The sequence below is a fragment of the Canis aureus genome, chromosome 10 (genome assembly GCF_053574225.1).
Source record: "Canis aureus isolate CA01 chromosome 10, VMU_Caureus_v.1.0, whole genome shotgun sequence".
NCBI classification, from domain to species: Eukaryota; Metazoa; Chordata; class Mammalia; order Carnivora; family Canidae; genus Canis; species Canis aureus.
Window position 1 is genome coordinate 29,487,154 of NC_135620.1, and position 24,390 is coordinate 29,511,543.

Genomic DNA, 24,390 nt, shown 5'->3' on the forward strand with positions numbered 1-24,390 from the left:
ATCTTTATAATAGTGAGTCATTCTACACTGGGTATTGTTCTTGGAAAAGGCATGCTCATTAAACATGAGATAAAACAAGGTTGGCAATGAGCTCTGACTGTTGAATTTTATTTATTTATTTTGTTCTCTTTGGGTGTCTCCAGAGGTTAGAATAGAAAGGAGTTTTGATACACTGAAAGACTATAGAAGAAATCATAGTGTTCATTTAAAACTTTAAGTAAAGAAAATAGGATAAATGTCCAGTTACTTTAATTTTAAATTACACATATTTAATAAAAGTTTAATTTCCTTGTCTGTCTGTGGGTTTTCTTTTTTTTTTTTAATGAGAGTACTAAGCATTGGTAAGACAGTCTCCCATTCCCAACACTGGAATTCTCAACTGTCTTTTACAGAAAACTACTGATACTATTTAGTCAGTTTTATTTGCAAATCTTTTCAGGACATACAGGAATGTGATGGCTTGCTCTTCTTGGGGTACCCAAACAGTATCATAGTTTAAAGTGCTGTAGTGTTTTCACGTAGTAATACATTATATGATTCTTAGTAACTCAGTATTTATGGATTTACCAGATGTTTTTCCTTGCTATTTTAAATTTCAATCTTGACTGCATTCTTAATAAAAAATCCAGACATTACAAATAAAATCTAAGCAACAGATAATTCCTGTTCCTCCTGGAGGTAACTGCTTCCTATTATAAACAGAAATGAGATGATTGTACATTCTTCCTTTTGCATCATTATAAATGTTTATCTAAGATAGATGCGAAGAAATTGAATTGCTGAGTCATACTTCATTTAAAATTTTGATTGATAATGCCAAATTCCTCTTCAAAGCCACCATAACATCTCATATACCCCAAGACCATATGTTTTTTGATTTAAAAATCTGAAAGTTATATCTCTCTTTCATTTTTTTACCACTTATTCTTGAAGTTGGGTATCTCACATGTATTCATTGGCAATGAAGCATCTTTGAACCAATCTTTTGCATGAAAGTGGGTTTTTAAAAAATATCTTTCTGGATAGCAGTCTTTGTTTTATATTGGAAATATTTTCTTCTCTTATCATCTTATGTTAATTTATGTAGCATTTTATCCTTCAGAATGTTAAAATGTTGGTATAGTAAAAATTTATTAGTCTTTCTAATATGCCTTTTTTCTTTTAAATGTTATATTAAGAAGTCATATGTATCCTAAACTCATCAATATATTTGCCTACAATTTATTTTAATACTTTTATCGTTCTACTTTGTTTTTGAGTTTAGATCTATACATCAATTGGAATTTGTTTTTATGAATCAGAGACTTTGTCTCACACACACATATTTCAGTATTCTGTTGAATACATTATTGAATAATTTATGATATTAATTTTTGGTTATTTAGCTCTTTCTTTTAAAACATTTTATTTATTTATTTATTTATTTATTTATTTATTTATTTATTTATTTATTTGAGAAAGAGCGAGCACAGGAGAAAAAGAGAGCACAAGAAAGCTCCCACTGAGCAGGGAGCCTGATGTGGGGCTCCATCCCAGGACCCTGGGATCATGACCTGAGTCAAAGGCAAATGCTTAACCTACTGAGCCAACTAGGCACCCCTCTTTCTTTTTTTTAATTCTGTCTTTAATTAAGAGTAATCTATTTAACATATTCTTTAAGTTTTCAGTTTCTATTTTTTTTGTTATGGAATTGTTATATTGTCTTTAAAAACCTGATCTGTCATTTACTTATAGTGTCTTAAGCACAGTTCTAATACCAACATTTAATTTTTAAAACATTTTTAAAGGGCTACATCTTGTGCCTAAGATATTGTGTATTTAATTTTGTATTATGTTTCTTCTGCTCATGGAATCATATTTTCTTACATGTTTTTTGAGTTTTGATTGTGAGCTTATATTCCTTAGAACTTGATATTTGGGAACTTCTGGAAGCCTTTGTGATAAGTAATAAACCCACCTTCCAGTAATACCATCCTACTTTATGAAAAGTGTAAGAACCTTACAACAGTGTGATTTCATTAAGCCTCTTTCCCATTATGGTCTTATCTTACATTTACAATTACATGCATTATAATCTACAGTATTGTCATTTTTATTTGAAATAGTCAAGCTTTTTTATGGAACTTAGAATCTCTTTGTCTCTTGCTCTCATTCTCTTTTTGTGTGTGTTTTGAAGATACAAAAATTTATTTCATATTTACCCATGTATTTACTCTTTGATGTTCTTCATTCCTTTGTGTCAATCCATGGTTTAGGCTAGTGTCATTGTCCTTTATTCTTTTAGATTTTTTTGTCCCTGAGATTGTTTTTATTTAATTTTCATTTTCAAAGGACATTTTCCTTGGAAATGAATTCCAGGTTGCCAGCTCCTTTTTTTTGGTATTTGGGTAGATATTGTTCCATTGCCACTTGTTTCTGGTTAAATATTAGACATAGTTGTTTACTCAGTGTGTTTTTTTACTCTGGTTTTAAGATATGTTCTTTATATTTGTTTTTCACAATTTTGACTACAATGTATTTAGATGTGTTTCCTTTGTATCCTTTGTATTTATCTGTTGGGGTTTGCTGGGCATCTTGGGTCTGTGGGTCAACTTTTTTTTTTTTTTCTTTTTTAAAGAGAGGGAGTGGGGAAGGGCAGAAAAAGACAATCTTAAGCAGATTCCATGCTCATGTGGAACCTGATGTAGGGCTCCATCTCACAATCCTGAGATCATGACCTGAATCAAGGTCATGAGTCAAGCTGAAATCAAGAGATGGATGCTTAACTGAGCCACCCAGAGGTGCCTTGAGTTGACTTTTTTTTTTCTTACTGTTTTTGGAAAGTTTTCTACCATTTTCTCTTCCAGTATTTGTTCTCATCCACTCTCTCCTTCCTCTCCTTATTAGACTCCAATTATATAGAAATTGAACAGGTTATTTTCCCTTGGATCTTACTTCATTCTCTTACCTGCTTTTATTCCTTCTATTTCCTATTCATATCTTTAGAGTCATTGAAGTTTTACTATCACAGTTCCAGTCTGCTTTGAAATCTATTGAATTCAACATTGTCAGTGTCATTTTTTCATTTCTACCATTTCTATTTGTTTTATTTTTTATTTATTTTTAAAGATTTATTTTTATTTATTTATGAGAGACATAGAGAGAGATAGAGAGAGAGGCAGAGACACAGGCAGAGGGAGAAGCAGGCTCCATGCTGGGAGCCCGACGCAGAACTCAATCCCAGGTCTCCAGGATCGTGCCCTGGGCCAAAGGCAGGTGTGAAACTGCTGAGCCACCCAGGGATCCCCTGGGTTTGTTTTTTCTTTTTTTTTTTTATAATTTCCGTGACTTTACTAAAATAATGGTATCTCTTCACATATGTTGTCGTTTTCATTAGCTCCTTTAGCATTTTGAACGGAGTAATTTTAAACTCTCCATCTGATAATTCCAGTATCTTGTTTATTTTTGTGTCTAATTTTATTCTTTCCTTTCTAGTCCTTTCTTGATCACAAATCATGTTTTCTTGTTTTTTAGTGTACCTTGTGCTTTTTTTGGTTGTGTACTGGATACTTTGTCTTGTACCAAATGAAGTTAATATTATATTTAGAAAGGACATAGCCCTTTGTCAGGTTTCTGGGGTAGGAGTAAAGTCAGTCTGATTTATAGTTGAGCTAGGTCTGGGCTTTGTTGCAACTTTAGTTTGACTGAGTCCACTCTAGTTTCAGATGTTTTGAGGATAAGATCAGGATTTTCTCTTCAGCAGTGTCTGTTCTCTGAGCACCATGGAAACTCTAGCATCTGTCTGCTTTTCACAGGTGAGTTGGCAGTTTTTAGAACTATAGAAGATCTCTCCTTGCTTTAGAGCCAAGCTGCCTAGATTTGGGGTTCCTAAAGAGTTTTCTCTCCAGGTCTGCTTCTTGCTTTTTACACCTCAGGAGTATTATTGACAGATCCATATTTTGTTCTCTCCTAAACCACTACACCCAGATCATTCGCTGGCAATGTTATGTATAAGTTGTCTAGAATCACAGTTAACTTTTCACATATCTAACCACTGTTATTATATTTATTGTGTATTTATGGAATGCTTTACATTCATTAACTCATTTGGGGAAGTACTGTTTTTCCCTCTTTTATAGATAGGATATCTGAGGCAAGGTCATGCCACTAGTAAATGGCAGAACTGTGATTTTAAACACTGGCCATTTGCACTTTATTAAATACCAGCATATGGCCTGGTTCTTTAGTGTTACTGTTATTCTTGTCAGTTAAATTGGATTCATATAGCCTGAGATTAGACTGCACAGACTAACTGAAATGTTAGTTTTTGCCTAAAATGGTATCATTCTTTAAAGGAAGAATTGGAGATCAATTTAGTGATCGCATACCAGTGAAAAGTTTTATTAGCTAGATGAATGATAAATGGGAATAATAAATAATTATATAATACATGCTGCTTGCAACACTTTTTTATGATATGGGTTCTTTTGAGGGGATTAGTTAAAAAATGACTTCTTAGTCATTTATAGAAATGAAGAAATGGGGACTCAGTGATAACCTTTTATCATTGTCTTCTTCATAGTGTAGTTAAGCACACACAGGCCTTCTCTCCTAATTGTGAGCTCTCAGGGCAGGCAGTTTCCTGTTTATTTGGGCATTCTACTTTGAAATCTTGTGCCTTGCTTTGTTCCCAGAAGCAGAGGATGCTAGAGAAAAGGAATATGGACTTGTGCTCACACAGATCTGAACTTGAACCCTAGTTACTCCTTTGCTGGTGATTTAGGGTTGGAGAATTATAGCCTGTGGGCCAAACAAATCCAGCTGATCGTCTGTTTTTGTAAATAACATTGTTATGGGAATACAGCTATACCCATTTGTGTATATGCTGTCCTACAATGCCACAACTCTGGTGTACAGCCTAAATTAGTAAATATCTGGCCATTTACAGATGAAGCTTGATGGCTTCTGGTTTGGATGATTTTAGACAAGTTACCTAATCTCTTGAATCTTAGTGTCCGCATAAGTGAAGTGAGATATAAATTGCCTAATAAGTTCATGTTGAGAAAGGGAAGTAAAGTATATGACATTTCTGGCATGGTATCTGGAATGAATTAGGCCTTTAATATAGCTTTTATTCTTCTAAGAGAAAATATTTATTGTTGATAACCAATTTAATAAATCAGTGTCCAGAGGGGACTCTCACTCCCTACATTCTTACTCAGTTCTTTCACTGAATTAGATGAGCAATACTAGTACAATTAATGTATTTGGTAGGTATCAACTTTTATGTATATCAAGCATTGTATAGATTCTTACGAAAACTTGAGCTACTTTTCAGGTAAGAATTAACCTTTTAAATTTTAGAATTATCATTTTTGTTCCCTGACAAAAATGTCCTATCTGATACTGTCTTTTATTGGGTTATAAACATAGGCATTTAGTGCAAGTTAATTTACACATGAATGGATTGACAAGTTGATGTGTTTGTGCTTGTGATAGATCAACTAGTTTGCACCATGTGAGGGTGGTGACTCAAAACAGTGACATAACTGGACATGGCTTATTTCTTTCCTACTTTTTTTTTTTCCAAAATTGAGTGAACTGAACAGAAGCCATGATATCATGTAAATCATATAAGTAACTCCCTGGCCATGAATATTTTTGTCTTTTACTAAGAAATATGCTTTATTCAAGAGAATCATGACAAAAATAACTCCATGTCAAATCATTGTTTATTTTTTTTAAAGATTTTATTTATTTATTCATGAGAGAGAGAGAAAGGCAGAGACAGAGAGAAGGCAGAGAGAGAGAAAGGCAGAGGCAGGCTCCACAGGGAGCCTGATGTGGGACTTGATCCCCATCCTGGAACTCCAGAATCACAACCTGAGCCAAAGTCAGACACTCAACCACTGAGCCACCTGGGTACCCTCAAATCATTTTTCTTAACTCTATTGTAAGTCACCAGAGCCTGCAACTTCCTTTCCTTAGTGTCCTAGTATGTGGAAATGATGTTTACAATTTTTTAATCCTTTGATAATTTTTAAGATTTACCTTTTGCCCTATTTTGCTATTTTCTCATTTATTTAACAAATTCATCTGGAGGATGTATTCTCTCTTGGGTATCATAATAAAGAAAGAGTAACCTGGGCAGCCCGGGTGGCTCAGCGGTTTAGCGCCTGCCTTTGGCCCAGGGTGTGATCCTGGAGTCCTGGGATCGAGTCCTGCATCGGGCTCCCTGCGTGGAGCCTGCTCCTCCCTCTGCCTGTGTCTCTGCCTCTCTCTCTCTCTCTCTCTCTCTCTCTGTCTCTCAAGAATAAATAAATAAAATCTTAAAAAAAAAAAAAGAGTAACCTGATGATATTCTGATAGTACTCACTGAGCTTAATTTTTCAGGACAGAAAAAAATTATATTTATATTTATATTTATTATAGTTAAAAAGAGTAATGAGTGAGAAGTAACCATACCAGGAGATTAGGAGACCCTTCTTTGAGGAATCAACATTTAGGCTGAGATGTCAAGGATGTGTTCAGTGTAATAAATAAACAATGGTGTAGGGTGTGTCTGATGTGTCCGGGGGCACAGCGTGATGTGCGGAGAGTAGTTCAGTGTGAGCATGGACAAGACCCAGGCCTGATGGTCCTGGCCTTCTGGAGCCACATTAAGTACTGAAAAGCATTAAAACTCACTCTGGTGGGTTCTGTGTTGACGTGGGGTGGCTGTTGTAGTAGTTTAGGTCTGCTGAAGGATGATGGGGCTATCAACTAATGTGGCAGCAATGATGATGGAGAGAAGAGGGCAGATTTGGACATGGGATTGACAGAACTCAATTGATTGGATCTAGTATGAGAGAGAAATTATGTCTTCCAGCATGATCTAGAAAGGATGGTTAATGCCACTGATAGGAAACAGTGGGGAAGTACAGGCTTGAGAAGGAGACATGAGTTCATTTTTCATATGTGTTTGAGATGTTGAGTGTCAGACATATCAGGAAATTAATGTTTGAGTCACTCACTGGCCTTTTGAGAGTCAGGGAAGTGGATCAGATGCCCAGGAAACAGGTGTGGATAGAGAAGTGAATGGGGCCTCTTACAAAAACTCCAGTGTTTAAGAAGTGTGAAATAGAAGCCTGTTAAAGGAAATGAAGAATCAGAAAGAGGTGGAGAATGACAGTGTTGGTCATAGAAACCATGGGTAGAAACTGTCAGGCATGATCAACAATGTTGAATGCCTCTTACAGGTCAGGTGAACCAAGGACTTGGAATTAGCCATTAGATTTTGTGACATGGAGGTCACTGATAATCCCAGAAAAAAACAGTTTCATATTGTAGCAAATGGAAGTCTTCTCAACCTCACTTAATATCTCGAGTCTGCATTCTGTTTGAGAGGACTGTTTCCTCATTGTGATGGTGCTCTGCCACATGTGTACCTTTTAATGAGCCTTCTCAGGTGCTTTCAAGCAGCTTCCATGCTGCTTTGCTTTATTTAACTCTGTGCTAGCTTGTCCCTTTAGGGTTCTTCTCACTACTAGTTTCATTAATCAGGCATCTAAGGTTCTTAGTGTCTGAGTTCCTTACCATCCTCACTCTCCTTTGCTGCATTCTCACTTCAATACTAACATCCTTTTATAGTCAATGAAAATATTTGACCTCGTGTTTTGTTTTCATTTTCTCTCTCTGTAGAAAGTGTGTTAAATTACTGGGAAAATACTTGAAATCAGTAATATTTTATGAAATTGTTTTTGAATAATTTGGATATTATTGAATAACTTGAATTACTGAATTTCCCATTTTTAATATTTGTACTGAACTTTTTTTACTTTCATTGTGTGCTTCATCAAAACTATTATATCAAGGGCCTCTAGAATCTGGCTTGGTTATAGAGAAAACCCATCGAGTTATCTCCTTGAACTGGGTTTATAATGGATTCAGATATTATATATGTATTATATATATATACATACACAGGGCAGCTTTTGCTACTCTAACCTTTAATAATGACCCAGGAACTTTCAAATAGTGTGCAGAGACTTTCCAGACATATAAAACCATTGAACATTTCTGGTTGTTTGCGTTTTGCTGCCTATTAGGAGTTATGCAAGTATATTGACTCTCCTCACTTATTTTGGTATTGTACTGTTCAGAAGAATTAAAGCTATAGAGTTTGATTGCCATTATTAATAGTAGTTAAGTTAAAGGGATTCTCTGTAAAGTTAGGCAAAACTTTAGTTGAAGAGGATCAGCTTGGAGAACAGTTAACAGGATTGTATATGTGTAGCTTGGAGAGGGAAAAAAAACCCAAAATAACCTGCAGTTGTTTTTAAAAAATTATTAATGCAATAAATTGGGAGGATATCTATTAATCCTTGAGGTTGAAAATTTTAAAAATTTCTTAGATATTTAATTTAAAAATTCTAGGTCAGCAAAAGGCATTGCATTGCTCTCTGGTCCTGTTTTCTCATGGACTTTTCATAGGATTATAGTAAGAAATTATAAATAAAGTCTGTATTTGTGGTAAAGGGAGTCAGTCATCTTGGGATGTGGCGGTCTGGGCCAATCTAAAACAAATACAAGTGCCCAAAATATAAACGTATGTGGGGAGAGGAAAGGAAAACATTTCATGGTGCTTTTATCTGGGGCTGGATAGCCTGGGCTTATCAGTACAATTTTTCAAACACCATTTGCCCACCCACAGAAAGACCTGAATGATATTTTTATGAAAAGAGTATCTTTCAAAAAGAGCTTCCTGCTAATCCTTATTGCAGAATGAAGCCTGCCAGTATCTATTTTGTAGCAATCCCGTGTACATGAATGGATTCCAGAGCATAAGAGAACTCAGTCATTTATGTATTCTCTGTACTAAAATTCTAGTACATACTCTCCAGGCTACCACGTGCTCTCTCTGTATCACAACTTTCCCTCGGAGATGGCAAATGAACATGATACCAGGGTAATGATGATTCCCTCTAGGAAATACATACACACACACACATTTTTGTGTGTACTCCCACTTCCCCCCATTCTTTTTCCTTTCCTTGCTTGAACTGCTCAGAGATAGACTTTCATGAAGTTCCCAAAGGTTTTAATTTTAAAATAAAAAATTAGAATTTATGGGAATATTTAGATAAATAGTAATGATGTCTGTTAAATAGTAATGATGTCTGTTAATTGTATGGTATCTTTTTTTCTCTCCTAGGAGTGCTGTCTTTGCAATTTGAGAGGGGGTGCTCTTAAGGAAACAAAGAACAATAAGTAAGTAATGTGTTCAATTTTATTGTTTCCTTCTGCTCTCTGGGGTTGAACCTCTTGGGGGGGAGACACTTTGCTTTATTACCTCTCATTATTAGACACATTGTTTCAAAGCTTTTGTTGTCCAGATCTGAGGTTGGGATTCTGTGCATGTCTTCAGAGACTATTACTGACAGCGCATCACCTCTTCTGGTTGAAGGTGGTCTAAGTCTTGCTTCTGTCCATGTATTTCATGCCAATGAAGAATAACCCTTCTTGTAATAATGGTACTTCTAAACTGAAGGCAGCTCACATCATCTAGCTGCCATTGGAATCCTGGTGTTTAATGTGATGAATCCTGTTAGTCTAATAAAAACAGTATGTCTGAAAACAGTGAAATTTGTTACCTTTGGATAAATCAAATCAATCATAGACATAACATTAAAATAAAACAATTTACTTTTAAAACCAGCAAATTAACAAAGTATGTATAGTAAAATAGAAACACAGGAGAAGAACAGTGATTTATGATTTAAAGGGAAATATGAAGAGAATCTTGAGAGTCATAAGTGAACATAAAGGTAATCTGGTTTTTACTGTTGTTGAAATATATTTTTGAATGAATTTTATTTTCATGACCCAATTTTAGTATTTAAAATGAGACCAAAGCTTAATATTAAAGGTCCCTTTGGAAATAGGAAAATGTAGAATGATAGCGGCAGAGATGGTAAGTGGCATTTAAGGATTGAATCAAGCCCCAAGCTATGTTTTAGTTGACTGGCACACCATTTTATAAATTTGATCAAAATTTTAAAAGTAGATTTTCTACTAAAGTCCACTTTTATCTGTATTCAAAAAATAACTGTGCATCTCTCTATGGCAATAGCATGTTGGGATGAGGACCTGGCCTAAATGGGACAGATGATCCCCAGGTTATTTTTTTTTTTTAATTTTTATTTATTTATGATAGTCACAGAGAGAGAGAGAGAGAGAGAGGCAGAGACATAGGCAGAGGGAGAAGCAGGCTCCATGCACCGGGAGCCCGACGTGGGATTCGATCCCGGGTCTCCAGGATCGCGCCCTGGGCCAAAGGCAGGCGCCAAACCGCTGCGCCACCCAGGGATCCCGATCCCCAGGTTATTATGAATTATCAGTATATTTGCTTACCTCCAGCCTGGCCCTGGGGGCCAGGGGTTGAGACCTCTGGTATAATATAATGATCAAGTTGGCATAACTATATGCCTGAGCACATGTTTCAAATTACTTACAAAGAAGAGTGAAGGCATTTGTCATTCCTATGTTGATAAAGTTTAGTCTAATAGACTTATTTTTGCTTAATTTTGGGTCTTCCTTTTTCAGTCTTAGTTAATGTGATTGGCACTTAAACTAAGGAGTGTTGGTAGGTCTAGGATATTGCACAGGTCATGCAGACTGTGAGCTGCTTTAGGTGATTTCTGTACAGACAGAGGTGATAAGAACTTCTCTTCCTACCCCTGGGCTAGGACAGAAAGGTATAGGGTTTACTATGGGATTATAGTATTTATTTAGATTTGAAAGAGTGCCTGGAGGGGGTTGACACTTGTTCTTTGTTCTTGTGGTCTTTAAAGGCAGGATGGAGTCTTATGTTGCTTGGATGACCTACTCTTTGACTTAAAAATAGGTTGATGGATATGATAATTCCTTCGAGATACCTTTAAACCACTAGAGTTTTTATTTTTACTTGGGGCATAACATTTATGAGAAAGTAAATAGTGTTAATGGGGACGTTGTCATTTTTCTGAGGTAATTCAGAATTCGCAAGGAGATACTCAGTTTTAGGTAGGAAATGAAGGAACCAGCTAAATTTCATTCCTCCTTATCTCTGGGTTCTTTTGGTTGTAGTAGGATTGCAATGAGAAACAATTTAATTAAAGACTTAATCAGTGTTAATTCTTTTAAAAGACTTTTACTGTTTGTTCTAGTTTTCATGACATTTGTATTATATAAGAGACTATATGCTATAGCCAATTCATACATTTTATTAATTGAACTAATCTTTTGCCACATATTAGCTTAAGTATATTAAGCACCTGTTATATTTCAGTACCAAATGAAATGGCAAATCTACATTTCAGTATTTTGTAGAGCCAGTGTAGAAAAATACCATATATTGATAGGATCGAGTGTCTGGTCTTCCTTGAAGTCTTCATGTTGCAGTGGTGGGCAGATGTGGTACTGAATCTATCCAGGTATCACCCAGGAGGTTTAAAATTCAGAATCTGTGTATGACAAATTTAGGCTTTTGACTTTCCTTCTTGTGTATGTATTTACTGAATTTAAGAATTGCCGCTGCCTAGTTGAAGGACACGGAAGCTTTGTTTAATGTCTTGTGTCCCCTCTCCTGTAGGTGGGCTCATGTCATGTGTGCTGTGGCTGTCCCAGAAGTCCGGTTCACTAACGTCCCAGAAAGGACGCAGATAGATGTCGGCAGAATACCTTTACAGAGGCTAAAATTGGTGAGTGGAAAAGCTGCTTTTTTACCTCATAGATCAGTGTTAATTTCAAGTTCTGAATATTTCTTTTAATGTCACATTCTCGAGATAATTTTTCTCTTAGCTTCATTTCATTATTCTACTCTTTTTTCGTTTAGCCTAAATGTGCTTATCTGTACATACTCTTTTCCTGTTATATTGTAAGTATGATAGAACTTTCCTCAGTTCTGTTTGAAATGAGGTGAAAGAATACTACTTTTTCTGGATTAGTGTGAATTTTTAAGCCATAGGCTATCTGGTGAGGTTTGTTAGTAACATACTTAAACTATCTATCTTTAAATTGTTTAGTTTTTCTCTCTGGCCTCTTTTTGTTGGTCTTGACTTAGCAGATTCACTTAACTTTATTTCATCATCACTTCACCAAGAGATTTGTAGAGAAATGGAAAAACTTTTATTATTACCAAGGGATTTTTTTCATTTACAAATAGATACAGGTCATTTAATTTGCCAGACTTTTTGGCTATTTATCTTTCGACTTGTTTAGAAACTTTCATAAAAGTTTTCCTACTGGTTCTCTTTGTTAAGAATATTTTTTATTCCAAGGATAGACCTCTCACTCCTCAACATTGGAGTTCTGTTAAAGTGTGAGCCAAAAAAGCATTAGTTTAGGCCCTTAAATTTCATATTTAATGATAATTTTATCTAACATTACATTGCATTATTTAAAAATATTGGAGTGTGTTTTACATGTAGACTTTAATTTCCTAGAGTTTCTTCAGTACTTGTTATTTTTAACTTGAGGTCTTTCCATTATAGAATATTTTGCGCACTGTAGCTATAACTTTAATCCAACTATTAGCTTGTTAACAGTCTCTTCCCCATCAGGGAACTGGGTGTATTGTCTCTGGACCTCTGTCACAGGCATTCAGAGTCTAGTCTACAGTCTTTCATTCTCAGAGAAGGGAAAGCACACACTGTTGTTTTCCATTATACCTGCATCAAGAATTTCACATTGCTAAAAAATATGTACTCCTTTACGGACCTGAAAATTATCATTGGAAGATGTGAGTGGTAGGACATGATGCTCAGGATGTGGTAATCGAAGTTTTGTGAATGAAATGGAAATAATGGGTCATTTAAATGGTCCTTTAAAGCTCACAGTGACTCAGAATAGAGTAAAAAGTTCTTCAGCTCCTAACTTCTGTAGGAAAGTTTGAAATCTTCTATCGTGGCCACCAGTTTTAAAAAAAACACACACACATACCAATGAGAAACAAACAAACAAACAAAAAACATTTGCCATAATTAGGACTGTGAGGCAAGATATTTAAAAAATGTTGAGTTAATCACATGTTGAAGAATTTAATGTTTAGTGTGATGAACATTAACAAATAACTTACATTTTAGTTTTTATCTAATTTACAAGTAGTATGTATTTGCAAAAATTCCAACACTGCACTTAATCATTTTTGGTTCTCTATTCTGAAAGATGACTTCTGTTACTAGTTTAATGCTCTTGATAATTTCCTTTAAGAAACTACATCCTGGCTAATCTAGTACATGAATGCAAATTTACTGTTACTCACACCAGTACCAAAGGGGTTTTAAGGGAACAGCAGAAAAGAACATGGGATCATTTCCATGACCTTCAGAAAGTTGTATTTAGAAATTTGACACCTGGAGTGCCAAAGCTTATTACTGTTTTCTTTTCCTCTGCCTTACCTTGATTATGTATATCACATACTCCTTACAGAATGTTTTACATCCTTAAACAATTGATACCTTGAAAAGCATATGCTTTGACTGAATTTAAGATCACCTAAAGTCTACTTCTAATGGCAGTGCAGAGCTGTTTATTGACATATTTGGTTGAAATTAACATGGTATAGATAATTTTTTTTCTGTTTTTAATAGTTTTATATGCATGGAGAGTTTCTTGGTATTAAGTGGTATTTATCAAAATGCTCACAGTAGTTAAGTGGGAAAATACAAGGAGAAACTTCATTTTGGGGAAAAGTATTACTCAAAAATTCTGTTAAAATTTGAAAGTGAGAACAACCAAAAGCCTAGATGACTTTTTTACCGAGAATCCTCAAGAAAGCACTATTACTGTGGTGAATCTTCCGTTGCACAGCGTCTGTGCACCGGTTTTTCTCACTTAGTGATTATACTTAGATGATCTGGCTTTGAATAACAAAATTTACAAACGATCACTTGTATGTGGTGTGGGATGCACCCTTCCAAGAGGTGGGATGCTCTGTCCTATATGTACAGTCAAGGACATGCTTTCCTGACATTAGTATTCTTTTGAAGTTTAAGTAATCTATTGGTACATGGCCAGTATTAAATGTCAGTATCAATTTGTTTCACCAAACAATTATTACTCTACCTTGCCAGATATTTAGTGTACATTTTCGAAGACATTGTTCCTGTCTTTCAGTGTCTAACAATTTAGATGGGCTTTCTCAACTTTGGCTCTATTGACCTTTAAGACAAAACAGTGTTTTGTTCTGGGCAGCTGTCATGTGCATTGTAGATTGTAGCATCCCTGACCAAACAGACAATGCCAGGTACCTTCTGGGAGGCAATATCATTCCCATTTGAGAAACCACTCACTGGTCTATAGGGAAGACCCACACATAAAGAGAAAATTTTAACGTTTGTCATTTTCAGGCAGAGAATATCTTGATTAAAAGAAATAAGTTGGAGACTGGAAGAATAGAAATTCTTAGCTGTCTTTACAGACAATCCTAGAGTATTTTTTGGCAAATTGGTTGAATTTGTCAATAAAGTAATGAAATTTATATATGTATATTTACTATTGTATGATTATTATATAATCTGATTATTTTAATATTACTTGATCTTATAAAAATTGAACTACCTTGAATAGCAATCAACTGATGTGTATGTGTGTGCGCCTCCCCACCCCCACCGACATGATAATTTGGAGTAAATATTTATGGAATAAAAGGCAGCAAATTATTATTTATTATTTCTGCTTCTGACTTAAAATTATTGTGGCTGGAGAGTTTTATCACAGAATATCAATGCCTTCTGCCTTTTTATGGTTTCCTCTTTAAAAGTTTGGTGGTAAACTTATACACAACTCTTTATGAGCTAGCTACTCCAAGGCAAGCTTTGACCCAGTAGCAGCAAGAAGAACTCTGAGCCTCTCCCCAGTGCCCACTGGGTGGTGCTGCTGTACCAGTTTTTCATCCCATTGCCCTGGAATCACCTCCCTAACAAGTGCCTAATCAGAGTCCTGCCCACATTTGTAGAGGGATTGTGTGTGTGTGACAGAGAGACAAAGAGAGAGAGAGACAGAGACAAAGAGATGGCACCAGGAAAGGGAAAGTGCTCCTGGCTGTGCATTCAAAGTGCTGAATTCAGAGGGCAATTTTTTAGTTCACTCTTTATTTAGCCATGAAAAGAACAGCTTTCCCTTGGGGTAAGTTAGTGTTTTTCTGTATAAGTAATAAGCATCACTAGTAACAGCTAGTAACTGCAAGGGGCTTAAAGAACAGCTGATGGCAAACATAAGTGTAAAATATCTTCTGAAATATAAAAGCTGTATATTTAAAAAATGATCTTTATTTCTAGAACATGGAATACTGGAATTTATGGAGAAGTATTTGAATGTTTTCTAATGCTGTTGTTAGCCTTTTATTTATTCATTGGTTCAACTTGCAGCTTTTGAAATACCTCTTTATGCAATTATTTGTATAGGAAGATTTTTTTTTTTTGTATAGGATATAAGAAGATTTATTTACTTTAGTAGATTTTCCCTCTGACTTATAATGACCATTTTTTCAAAAGAGGCAGCAAATGGAAAACAACTTTTTCAGTGTTCATCAGTGGATTATGTTGATCCTAAAATGGTATCTGCTTTTATGAGGAACCTTTATTTATCTCATCTAGCCACCTTGTTTGGTAACATCACAGGTGTGGTCTTTGCTCATTAGATAAGTAAATGGACAAAAATGGTGACACTAAACTTATTTTCAAGATAATATTTTATTGTCTATGTATTTTGTGTGGTTGATAATTTTAAATACTTTAATAAAATACATTAATTTTTTTAAAAGCTAAACAAAATTTACAATACCTTCTCCACTCTCCAGTGAACATCAGAGCATTGGTACCCGATAGAACAAGGAGTGAGGAGGATGCTGAGGACATTCTTACCCCCTACTTGATCAGTGTGCTCAGGGACAGCCAGGCTAGGGGTTTGTTTGAAGTCACAGACGATTGGTATGCCTCAAGACAAAAAAGAAAACAACTGACCCCATGTCATACAGATTTTAGAATTTACTCAGTCATTTTCTTTTCTTAATTTCTTTTATCTTGTTCTCTCTACTAATTTGTTGGTCTAGCCATGGTCATAATTGAACCTCTGGAAGAGAAGCAAAACTGTGCAAAGATGAGAACACAAGAGAAGGAAATAAAGATAAAACATATATGAAATTAGAATGTCTTTTTTTTTTATAGTTTCACAATAGAAAAAGATATAGGTAAAAATTATCAGGAAGAAGAGTTAAGGACAGGAATTTAGAGAGGACAAACAATATATCCTTTTTATAGTAGAATTACACAGAAGCCAGCAGTATCACCTGCTGCAATAAAATTCAGCATCAGTATTTTCTTTTGGAAGCAGATCACCAAAAGAATCTTGAAATTTGATTATAAAATTTAAGGGAAGAACATTTTAAGAACTAACAAAAGGTGTAAAGCAGCATGAAGTTCTGATATTTGTTACAGACTTACCATGAATATCTACTACATATATCGATCACTTCTTGAAGATTAAATTAATTATCTGTGGAATTGATATAAATAAAATAGCAAGGCAGGTTTGTGGATTCTAAGAAATCTTAGAAAATTGCAGCACACCTTCAATGCAGCCATTAGTTTAAAATTTTTTTCCTATTTGTAGAGAAAGTTCTCAAATAGAAATGTAAGAATTTTAAATTTAAAATTTTAAATTACATGCATCAAAGCAAATGATGTTTATCTTGTTTGCTGTCATTGCATAAAAACCTTGGCTGTTCTTTGACTCCACATCCATCCTGACAGTGGCATAGTACAATGCCTTTGGTTTCTGTGTGAGTGGACGTTCCTAAGATTTTTACATTTAAAATCCTTTTTTTGCAACCAAATAGAGGGAGAAAAGAATTTTGAAATAGCTGGAGTTGCCCCCAGGCCTTTAGTGACCTCCAATATGTATTTGACGAGTGAACCAAACACAGGCACAAGTGTTCTCTGAGTGAAGAACATTATTTGAAAAAGAATTTACACTGCAGTGATGACTGAGCTACAAGCCTTTCAGTATCTGGCTGAGACGAACCATTCTGCTTAGAAGCCTCTGTACACTTTAAAATTTGTACCTGAAGGCAAATAATAGTGAACTTGAAAGCCAGAGATTATAGTTTTGAAAGGTACATCAATTCTGAAAATAGAGTGGTTTCACTGTGGTATTCCAGCTGAAAAGTTGAATCAAGGGAAAAAATACATCCAGGCTTCCTATTTCTTAGAATAAGGTACTTGTTCTTTTGCTAAGTGGCTAATGTTATCAGATGTATTGAATACTAAAAATAGAATTACTGAGAGGTAGAGATGGGGTCTGCTTATGTGCTGTAAGATCACACTCAGTCCTATTTAGTTAATGCTATAGCAGTGTTAGAGATCAGCTTCTGTTTCCTTCTAGAGAAATCATGGGTATATTTGACACGGTCTCTGTTAATGCATTCTGGGAAATGTAAAGACATAATTGATTATCTTTCATTGCTTTAAAAGAAAAAGTAGCACTGAAAAAGCAACCAAAAACCATCGTTATGTTCCACATTAACACATGTACTGTTCTATTCACATCTTCAGTTATTTTTAAAGACAAAAAGGAATTCTAAGAGAATAATAAACATTGACCATGATGAGTGACTTTATTGTTTAAATGCAGTTGAGGAAAAATTTGCTCTTAATAAAGTGAACTACCAAAGGAGAAATGAGTTATACTACAAATGTAATAATTGTATATAGAGTCATATTATTTAATAAATTCAGTATGAAATTTATAATACCATTAAGGCCCTTCTTCAAGATTTCAACATACATTATATCATCAACATGGTAAGATTTTTAAATAAGTTTAGTGTAAAAAAAATGTACATTAGTAGCAGTATAGTACTTAACTGTCAGAATGATTTGCTACAGGGACCAGATCCTATTGCAAGCTGTCAAATTTGTATATTGCTATAATACCAAACCATAAAATCTTTTGAGTAAAATGGAAAATGTCAGATAGGCTTGACTAGAAATAATATACTTTCTGAAGGCTGTAGACATCTATAGGAGAAAATGTGTAAATGCATGAAATGTTATCTTGTTACTATGGATTTTCTTTATCTGCTGAAAGAAAACTCTGAGGCAAAAGGAAATTGATTGGAATCTTTAAATTTTTAGTTTTGAACTCATTTTTCCTGGGGACTAATTTTTAAAACATTGTTAGATAAGTGGAACTTAAGATAATTCATGATTCAAGAATATTGTGAGTAATCTTATTTTTTAGCTTTGCATTGCTGAATGGTTCAGTTATTTTGTTTTTTTGTTTTGTTTTGTTTTTTTATCTTGTCTATGTGACTAGTGATTACTGACAGATCTTTTAATTGAATTAGTGAGCTCTGGGGTTGGGTTTCCAGAGATGGGATCACCCCCTTCACTCCAACATTGACTGGGCCAATGCCAACAAACACATACCAAACCAAGGCAGCTGCTAGATGGCTCTTAAACAATCTAGGGTTTTGTTTGGTCAACAGTGATTGATGGAGAGTTATAGTATTTGAAAGGTATAGTCATTATTATAAAACAGTGGATTCATTATTATTTATTGGTCTAATATTTTAGTACAATTTAGGTTTTTTATTCCCTCAGAAGGGCTTTCTTAAAATCCACAAAAATAAGTTATGGAATGTATTTTGTATAAAGTGAATCTTTTCATACTGGTAATTAATTGCATATCACTGTGGTATATTTTAGGCATGTGCTCTCAATTTAGTGATACCATTTTCTAACATGAGCTCATGCATATAGGTATCAGCACAATTTTAGCCAGCCACAGTTTGGACTTACTGATTTAAATACGAAAGGGTCTTGTCATTCATCTGTATTACTGGTTGGATCATACAATTCTAAGTCTCTGTTACATTGTGATTAAGACTGCTCAAGTCTAGTGTTGTCCACTTAGGCAAGCTTGCCATATAGATTAATCTGCCTTAACCTTATCTATAAACTGGGGTGGTTGTGAAGATGAAGTAAGAAAATGAAGGAATACAGTTGCCTTCAAACTAAGTCATTGCTTATGGCTAATGATTCATAAATCTCTGTGAGCTGCCTTTTGGGCCAATCAGGAAACAGAACAGATAAATTTTTTTTTAAGATTTTATTTATTTATTCATGAGAGACACAGACAGAGGCAGAGACATAGGCAGATGTGGGACTCAGTCCCAGGACCCCAGGATCATGCCCTGTGCCAAAGGCAGACGCTCAACCACTGAACCACCCAGGTGCCCCAGATAAATATTTCTAAGGGGAGAGTAGGTTCCTGGTGCTCTATTGTATATGTTTATTCATTCATTTGTTCAATAAGTATTTATTTAGGATTTACTATGTGGTTAGGTGATAGATTTTACTTAATTTCTACTTTTATAGATATTACAGAATGGAAGTTATTGAACATTAGACAAGCAATTGCAAGGCAGTGTGAGAAGATCTGTTGTAGTAAAAATCTGGAATGCAATGGAGGATAAATTAGGGTTAGCAATACAGAGATGGAGAAAAGCTTCATGAAAGAAGCAATGCCTAATAATGCTTAATCTGAGGCCTGAAAGATGAGAAGAGCTAGCTATGCTTAGTAGCCTGGAGGTGGGAGAGAGTTGTAAAATCTAGGAAATGAAATTTCAGTAGAGCTGGCTGGAGCATTAAGTATCAAGAGGGAGAGGGAAATAGGAGTCTTGAGTAGAGGAAGCCTCAGGTGATCTAGAACTGGGTTGTCCAACATGGTTACTTCTGGCTGTTGAGTGCTTGGAATGTGGTTAGTGTTACTGAAGACCTGAATTTAGGCAAGACGGCTGAGGAGTAGAGTCCTCAACTCACCTGGCCCCACCAACTTACCTAGATAACTTTCAAACCATCCTGGAAACCTACGAATTTGACCTGAGATTTAGAGAGAGAACAGCTGGAACGCTACAGAGGGAAGGGTTTTCGCTTCTAGCAAGCTAGGGAGGTGTGGACACAATGAAATAAGAAAGAATCCAGTGGGGGAGGCCCCGGGGAGCCGGCCGAGGCCGGGGTGAAAGCCTCGGCACAGGGAGGCCCCGCCCGGGGCAGCGGGAACTTCACGTCCGCCCCGGATTCTTCCCGAGGGAAAGGCGCTGAGCGGGGAGCCCGGGCGGAGCCGCGGAGGGGCCGTGGGGCCTCCAGCCTCCCGGGGTCACTGGCAGGACGTGCGCCCGGGGCAGGGCGCCCCACACCCCGCGGGCCGAGCGCGGGAAAGGGCTGGAGCGCCCGGCGGGGCCTCGGGGAGCAGCCGGGCGGGCGGGGGCTCCGGGCGGAGGGGGCTGCGCCCTGCTGCCTTCGGGAGCCGCGGCCCCGGGAGCGACCCCAGCAGCGCAGGCCCCGGAGCCCAGGGCGCGGGGGACACGGCCGGGACCCTGCGCTCCCCCCGGGACGGGGAGGCGGGGAGGCGGGGAGGCGGGGAGGGCCCGGGACGGCGGGGACGCTCCTGCCGCCGCCGCCGGGCGCCCCGAGCTGTGCGGGGCCGCGCCCCCCGCCCCGGAGCATCCAGGCCAGTGCGGACGGGGAGCTGCGGTCGGTACCGCGGGAGCTGACGCCGGGGCTGGGGACCCGGCCGCCGCCAGGGGGGTTGTCCCTCCTGGGTCACCCTGCGCCTGGGAGGGGCGGGGCCGCCAGGGGACGGGGCCTCACGGGGTCACAGCAGGGGCGGAGCATCTCCCCAGGTGCACACACCTGAGAACCGGCACAGCAGGCCCCGCCCCAGAAGACCAGCTGGAAGGACGGGGAAGGGCAAGTTCTCCACCCAGCAGCGCTGGAAAGCTCCAGGGGAAGTGCAGGGATTTACAGTGTATAGAACCAGAGGGTACCCCTCCTTTTTCCCCCCTTTTTCCAGTACACCTCATTTTTATATCTGACTAAAAATTTCCAATTTTTTTCTTTTCCCACCTTAACTACAATATTTTCCACCTCTTCATTTTTAAGTTTCTTCCTTTTTGACTTTCATATTTCTACAATTACAGGTCTTAGATATATTTTCCACTTCTAGATTCCCTTCAACATATTCAACTTAATTTTGGGAGATATACAAGATATGTTTTTTTCTGTGTTTTTTTCTGCCTCATTTTGTTCTACAATGGTGGAAGTTAATACTTTCTAAAACATGACCAGCATGCACCCAGAACCAAGTGGTATACCGTGCTGGTTCATTCTGTCAGATTATATTCTCTCTTCATTCCCATTCTCCCCCCTCTTGTATCTCATTTATGTTTTGGTGGTCAATGGTGGGGCCTTCTACAAGTTTTGCTGGTTTATATAAATTTGGGCCTGAGCATCTTCTAACATACAGAACTTTATATACTCAGAAACAAGGGGACCCTCTAGGACCCATTAGTTAGACTACATTCTCCCTCCACTACAACTTCATCACCACCACCATCTCCAGTACCTGCCCCCTTTTTTTCTTCTTCTTTTCTCTTCTTCTTTGGGATTCTTGGCCTTTTTTTTTTTTTTTTTTTGGAACTTTGTTTTAAAATTTGTTTTTCACTTTAGTAGCCCTTTTGTTTTATTTCGTTCTGATCTTTGTTTTCAATTTCCAGTCTCTGATTTGGCAGAATCACCTAGGGTGAAATTTACTTAGGTCGTGGTTGATATTCTTGACTCAGCCCACTCATACAGCCACTCTGCACTGAGCAAAATGACTAGAAAGAAGAACTCATCACAAAAGAAAGAATCAGAAACAGTACTCTCTGCCACAGAGTTACAGGATTACAATTCAGTGTCAGAAAGCCAATTCAGAAAGCCAATTATAAAGCTACTGGTGTCTCTGGAAAAAAGCATGAAAGAATCAAGAGACTTCATAACTGCAGAATTTAGATCAGGCCGAAATTAAAAATCAATTAAATGAGAGGCAATCCAAACTGGAGGTCCTAACGACAAGGGTTAATGAAGTAGAAGAATGAATGAGTGACATAGAAGACAAGTTGATGGCAAGGAAGGAAGCTGAGGAAAAAAGAGAAAAACAAAAGACCATGAGGAAAGGTTAAGGGAAATAAATGATAGCATCAGAAGGAAAAATTTATGTTTAATTGGGGATCCAGAGAGTGCCAAGAACAAATTTGAACAAATTATAGCTGTGAACTTGCCTAATTGGGGGAGGGAAACAGGCATTCAGATCCAGGAGATAGAGAGGTCCCCACCCTAAAATCAAAAACCGTTAAACACCTGACATTTAATAGTGAAACTAGCAAATTCCAAAGATAAAAGAAAATCCTTAAAGCAGCAAGAGACAAGAGATTCCTAACTTAAATGGGGAGAAAGATTAACAGCAGACCTGTCCACAGAGACCTGGAAGACCAGAAAGGGCTGGCAGGATCTATTCAGAATACTGAATGAGAAGAACATGTAGCCAAGAATATTTTATCCAGCAAGGCTCTCATTCTGAATAGAAGGAGAGTTAAAGGGCTTCCAAGATAGGCAGAAACTGAAAGAATATGTGACCACCAAACCAGCTCTGCAAGAAATATTAAGGGGGACCCTGTAAAAGAAAAAGGAAGCCCAAAGAAAAAACCCACAAAAACAGGGACTGAATAGGTATTATGATGACACTAAATTCATCTCTTTCAACAATAACTCTGAACATGAATGGGCTAAATGATCCCATCAAAAGATGCAGGGTTTCAGAATGGATAGAAAAGCAAGACCCATCTATTTGCTGTCTACAAGAGACTCAATTTAGACCTAAGGACACCTCCAGCCTGAAAATGAAAGGTTGGAGAACCATTTACCATTCAAATGGTCCTCAAAAGAAAGCAGGGGTAACAATCCTCATATCAGATAAAGTTTATCCCAAGGACTGTAGTAAGACATGAAGAGGGACACTATATCATACCTAAAGGATCTATCCAACAAGAGGACCTAACAATCATGAATATTTATGCCCCATATGTGGGAGCTGCCAAGTATGTCAATCAGTTAATAACCAAAATAAAGACATACTTACATAATAATACACTAATACTGGGAGACTTCAACACGGCACTTTCTGCAAATGGCAGATATTCTAAGCACATCTCTAGAGAAACAAGAGCTTTAAATGATACACTGGACCAGATGGATTTCACAGATATATACAGAACTTTGCATCCAAACACAACTGAATGCACATTCTTCTCAAGTGCACATGGAACTTTCTCCAGAATAGACCACATACTGGGTCACAAATCAGGTCTTAACTGATACCAAAATTTGGGACTGTCCCCTGCATATTTTCAGACCATAATGCTTTGAAACTAGAACTCAATCGCAAGAAGAAATTTGGAAGAAACTCAAACATGTGGAGGTTAAAGAACATCCTGCTAAAAGATGAAAGGGTCAACCAGAAAATTAGAGAAAAATTAAAAAGATTCATGGAAGTTAATGAAAATGAAAATACAACGATTCAAAATCTTTGGGATATAGCAAAAGCAGTCCTAAGAGGGAAATACATCACAATATAAGCATCCTTCAAAAAATTGGAAAGAACTCAAATACGCAAGCTAATCTTGCACCTAAAAGAACTGGAGAAAGAACAGCAAATAAGACCTACACCAAGCAGAGGAAGAGAGTTAATAAAGATTCGAGCAGAACTCAATGAAATAGAGACCCGAAGAACAGATCAATGAAACCAGGAGTTGGTTCTTTGAAAGAATTAATAAGATAGATAAACCTTTAGCCAGCCTTATAAAAAAGAAAACAGAAAAGACTCAATAAAATTACGAATGAAAAAGGAGAGATCACAATCAATACCAAGGAAATACAAACGATTTTAAAAACATATTATGAGCTGCTATATGCCAATAAATTAGGCAATCTAGAAGAAATGAACACATTTTTGGAAAACCACAAACTACCAAAACTGGAATAGGAAGAAATAGAAAACCTGATCAGGCTGATAACCAGGGAGGAAATTGAAGCAGTCATTAAAAATCTCCCATGACACAAAAGTCCAGGGCCAGATGGCAACCCAAGGGAATTCGATCAAATGTTTAAAGAAGAAACAATACCTATTCTACTAAAGCTATTCCAAAAGGTAGAAAAGGATGGAATACTTCCAAACTTGTTTTATGAGGCCAGCATCACCTTAATTCCAAAATGAGACAAAGTCCCCCACCAAAAGGAATTATAGACAAATATCCCTGATGAACACAGATGCAAAAATTCTCAACAAGATACTATCCAATAGGATAGTAGGAACAGTACATGATCAAGTGGGATTTATCCCTGGGATGCAAGGCTGATTCAACACTTGTAAAACAATCAATGTGATAGATCATATCAACAAGAGAAAAAACAAGAACCATATGATCCTCTCAATAGATGCAGAGAAAGCATTTGACAAAATACAGCATCTATTCTTGATTAAAACTCTTCAGAGTGTAGGGATAGAGGG

The 24,390-nt window shown here is 36.9% G+C and overlaps 1 protein-coding gene across 8 annotated transcripts in view; it reads left to right on the forward strand.

Annotated features, from left to right (window-relative positions):
* Positions 1-24,390, forward strand: part of KDM4C (lysine demethylase 4C) — a 413,529-nt gene that overhangs the window by 282,106 nt on the left and 107,033 nt on the right. For all 8 annotated transcript variants that reach the window (XR_013387736.1, XM_077911907.1, XM_077911905.1 and 5 more), the window contains 2 exons: positions 9,173-9,228; positions 11,591-11,699. Coding sequence is in view for 7 of the 8 variants with exons in the window: in XM_077911907.1 (XP_077768033.1) it covers positions 9,173-9,228; positions 11,591-11,699 (165 nt within the window). In the remaining variant the exon portion in view is untranslated. The remainder of the gene's footprint in view (positions 1-9,172; positions 9,229-11,590; positions 11,700-24,390) is intronic.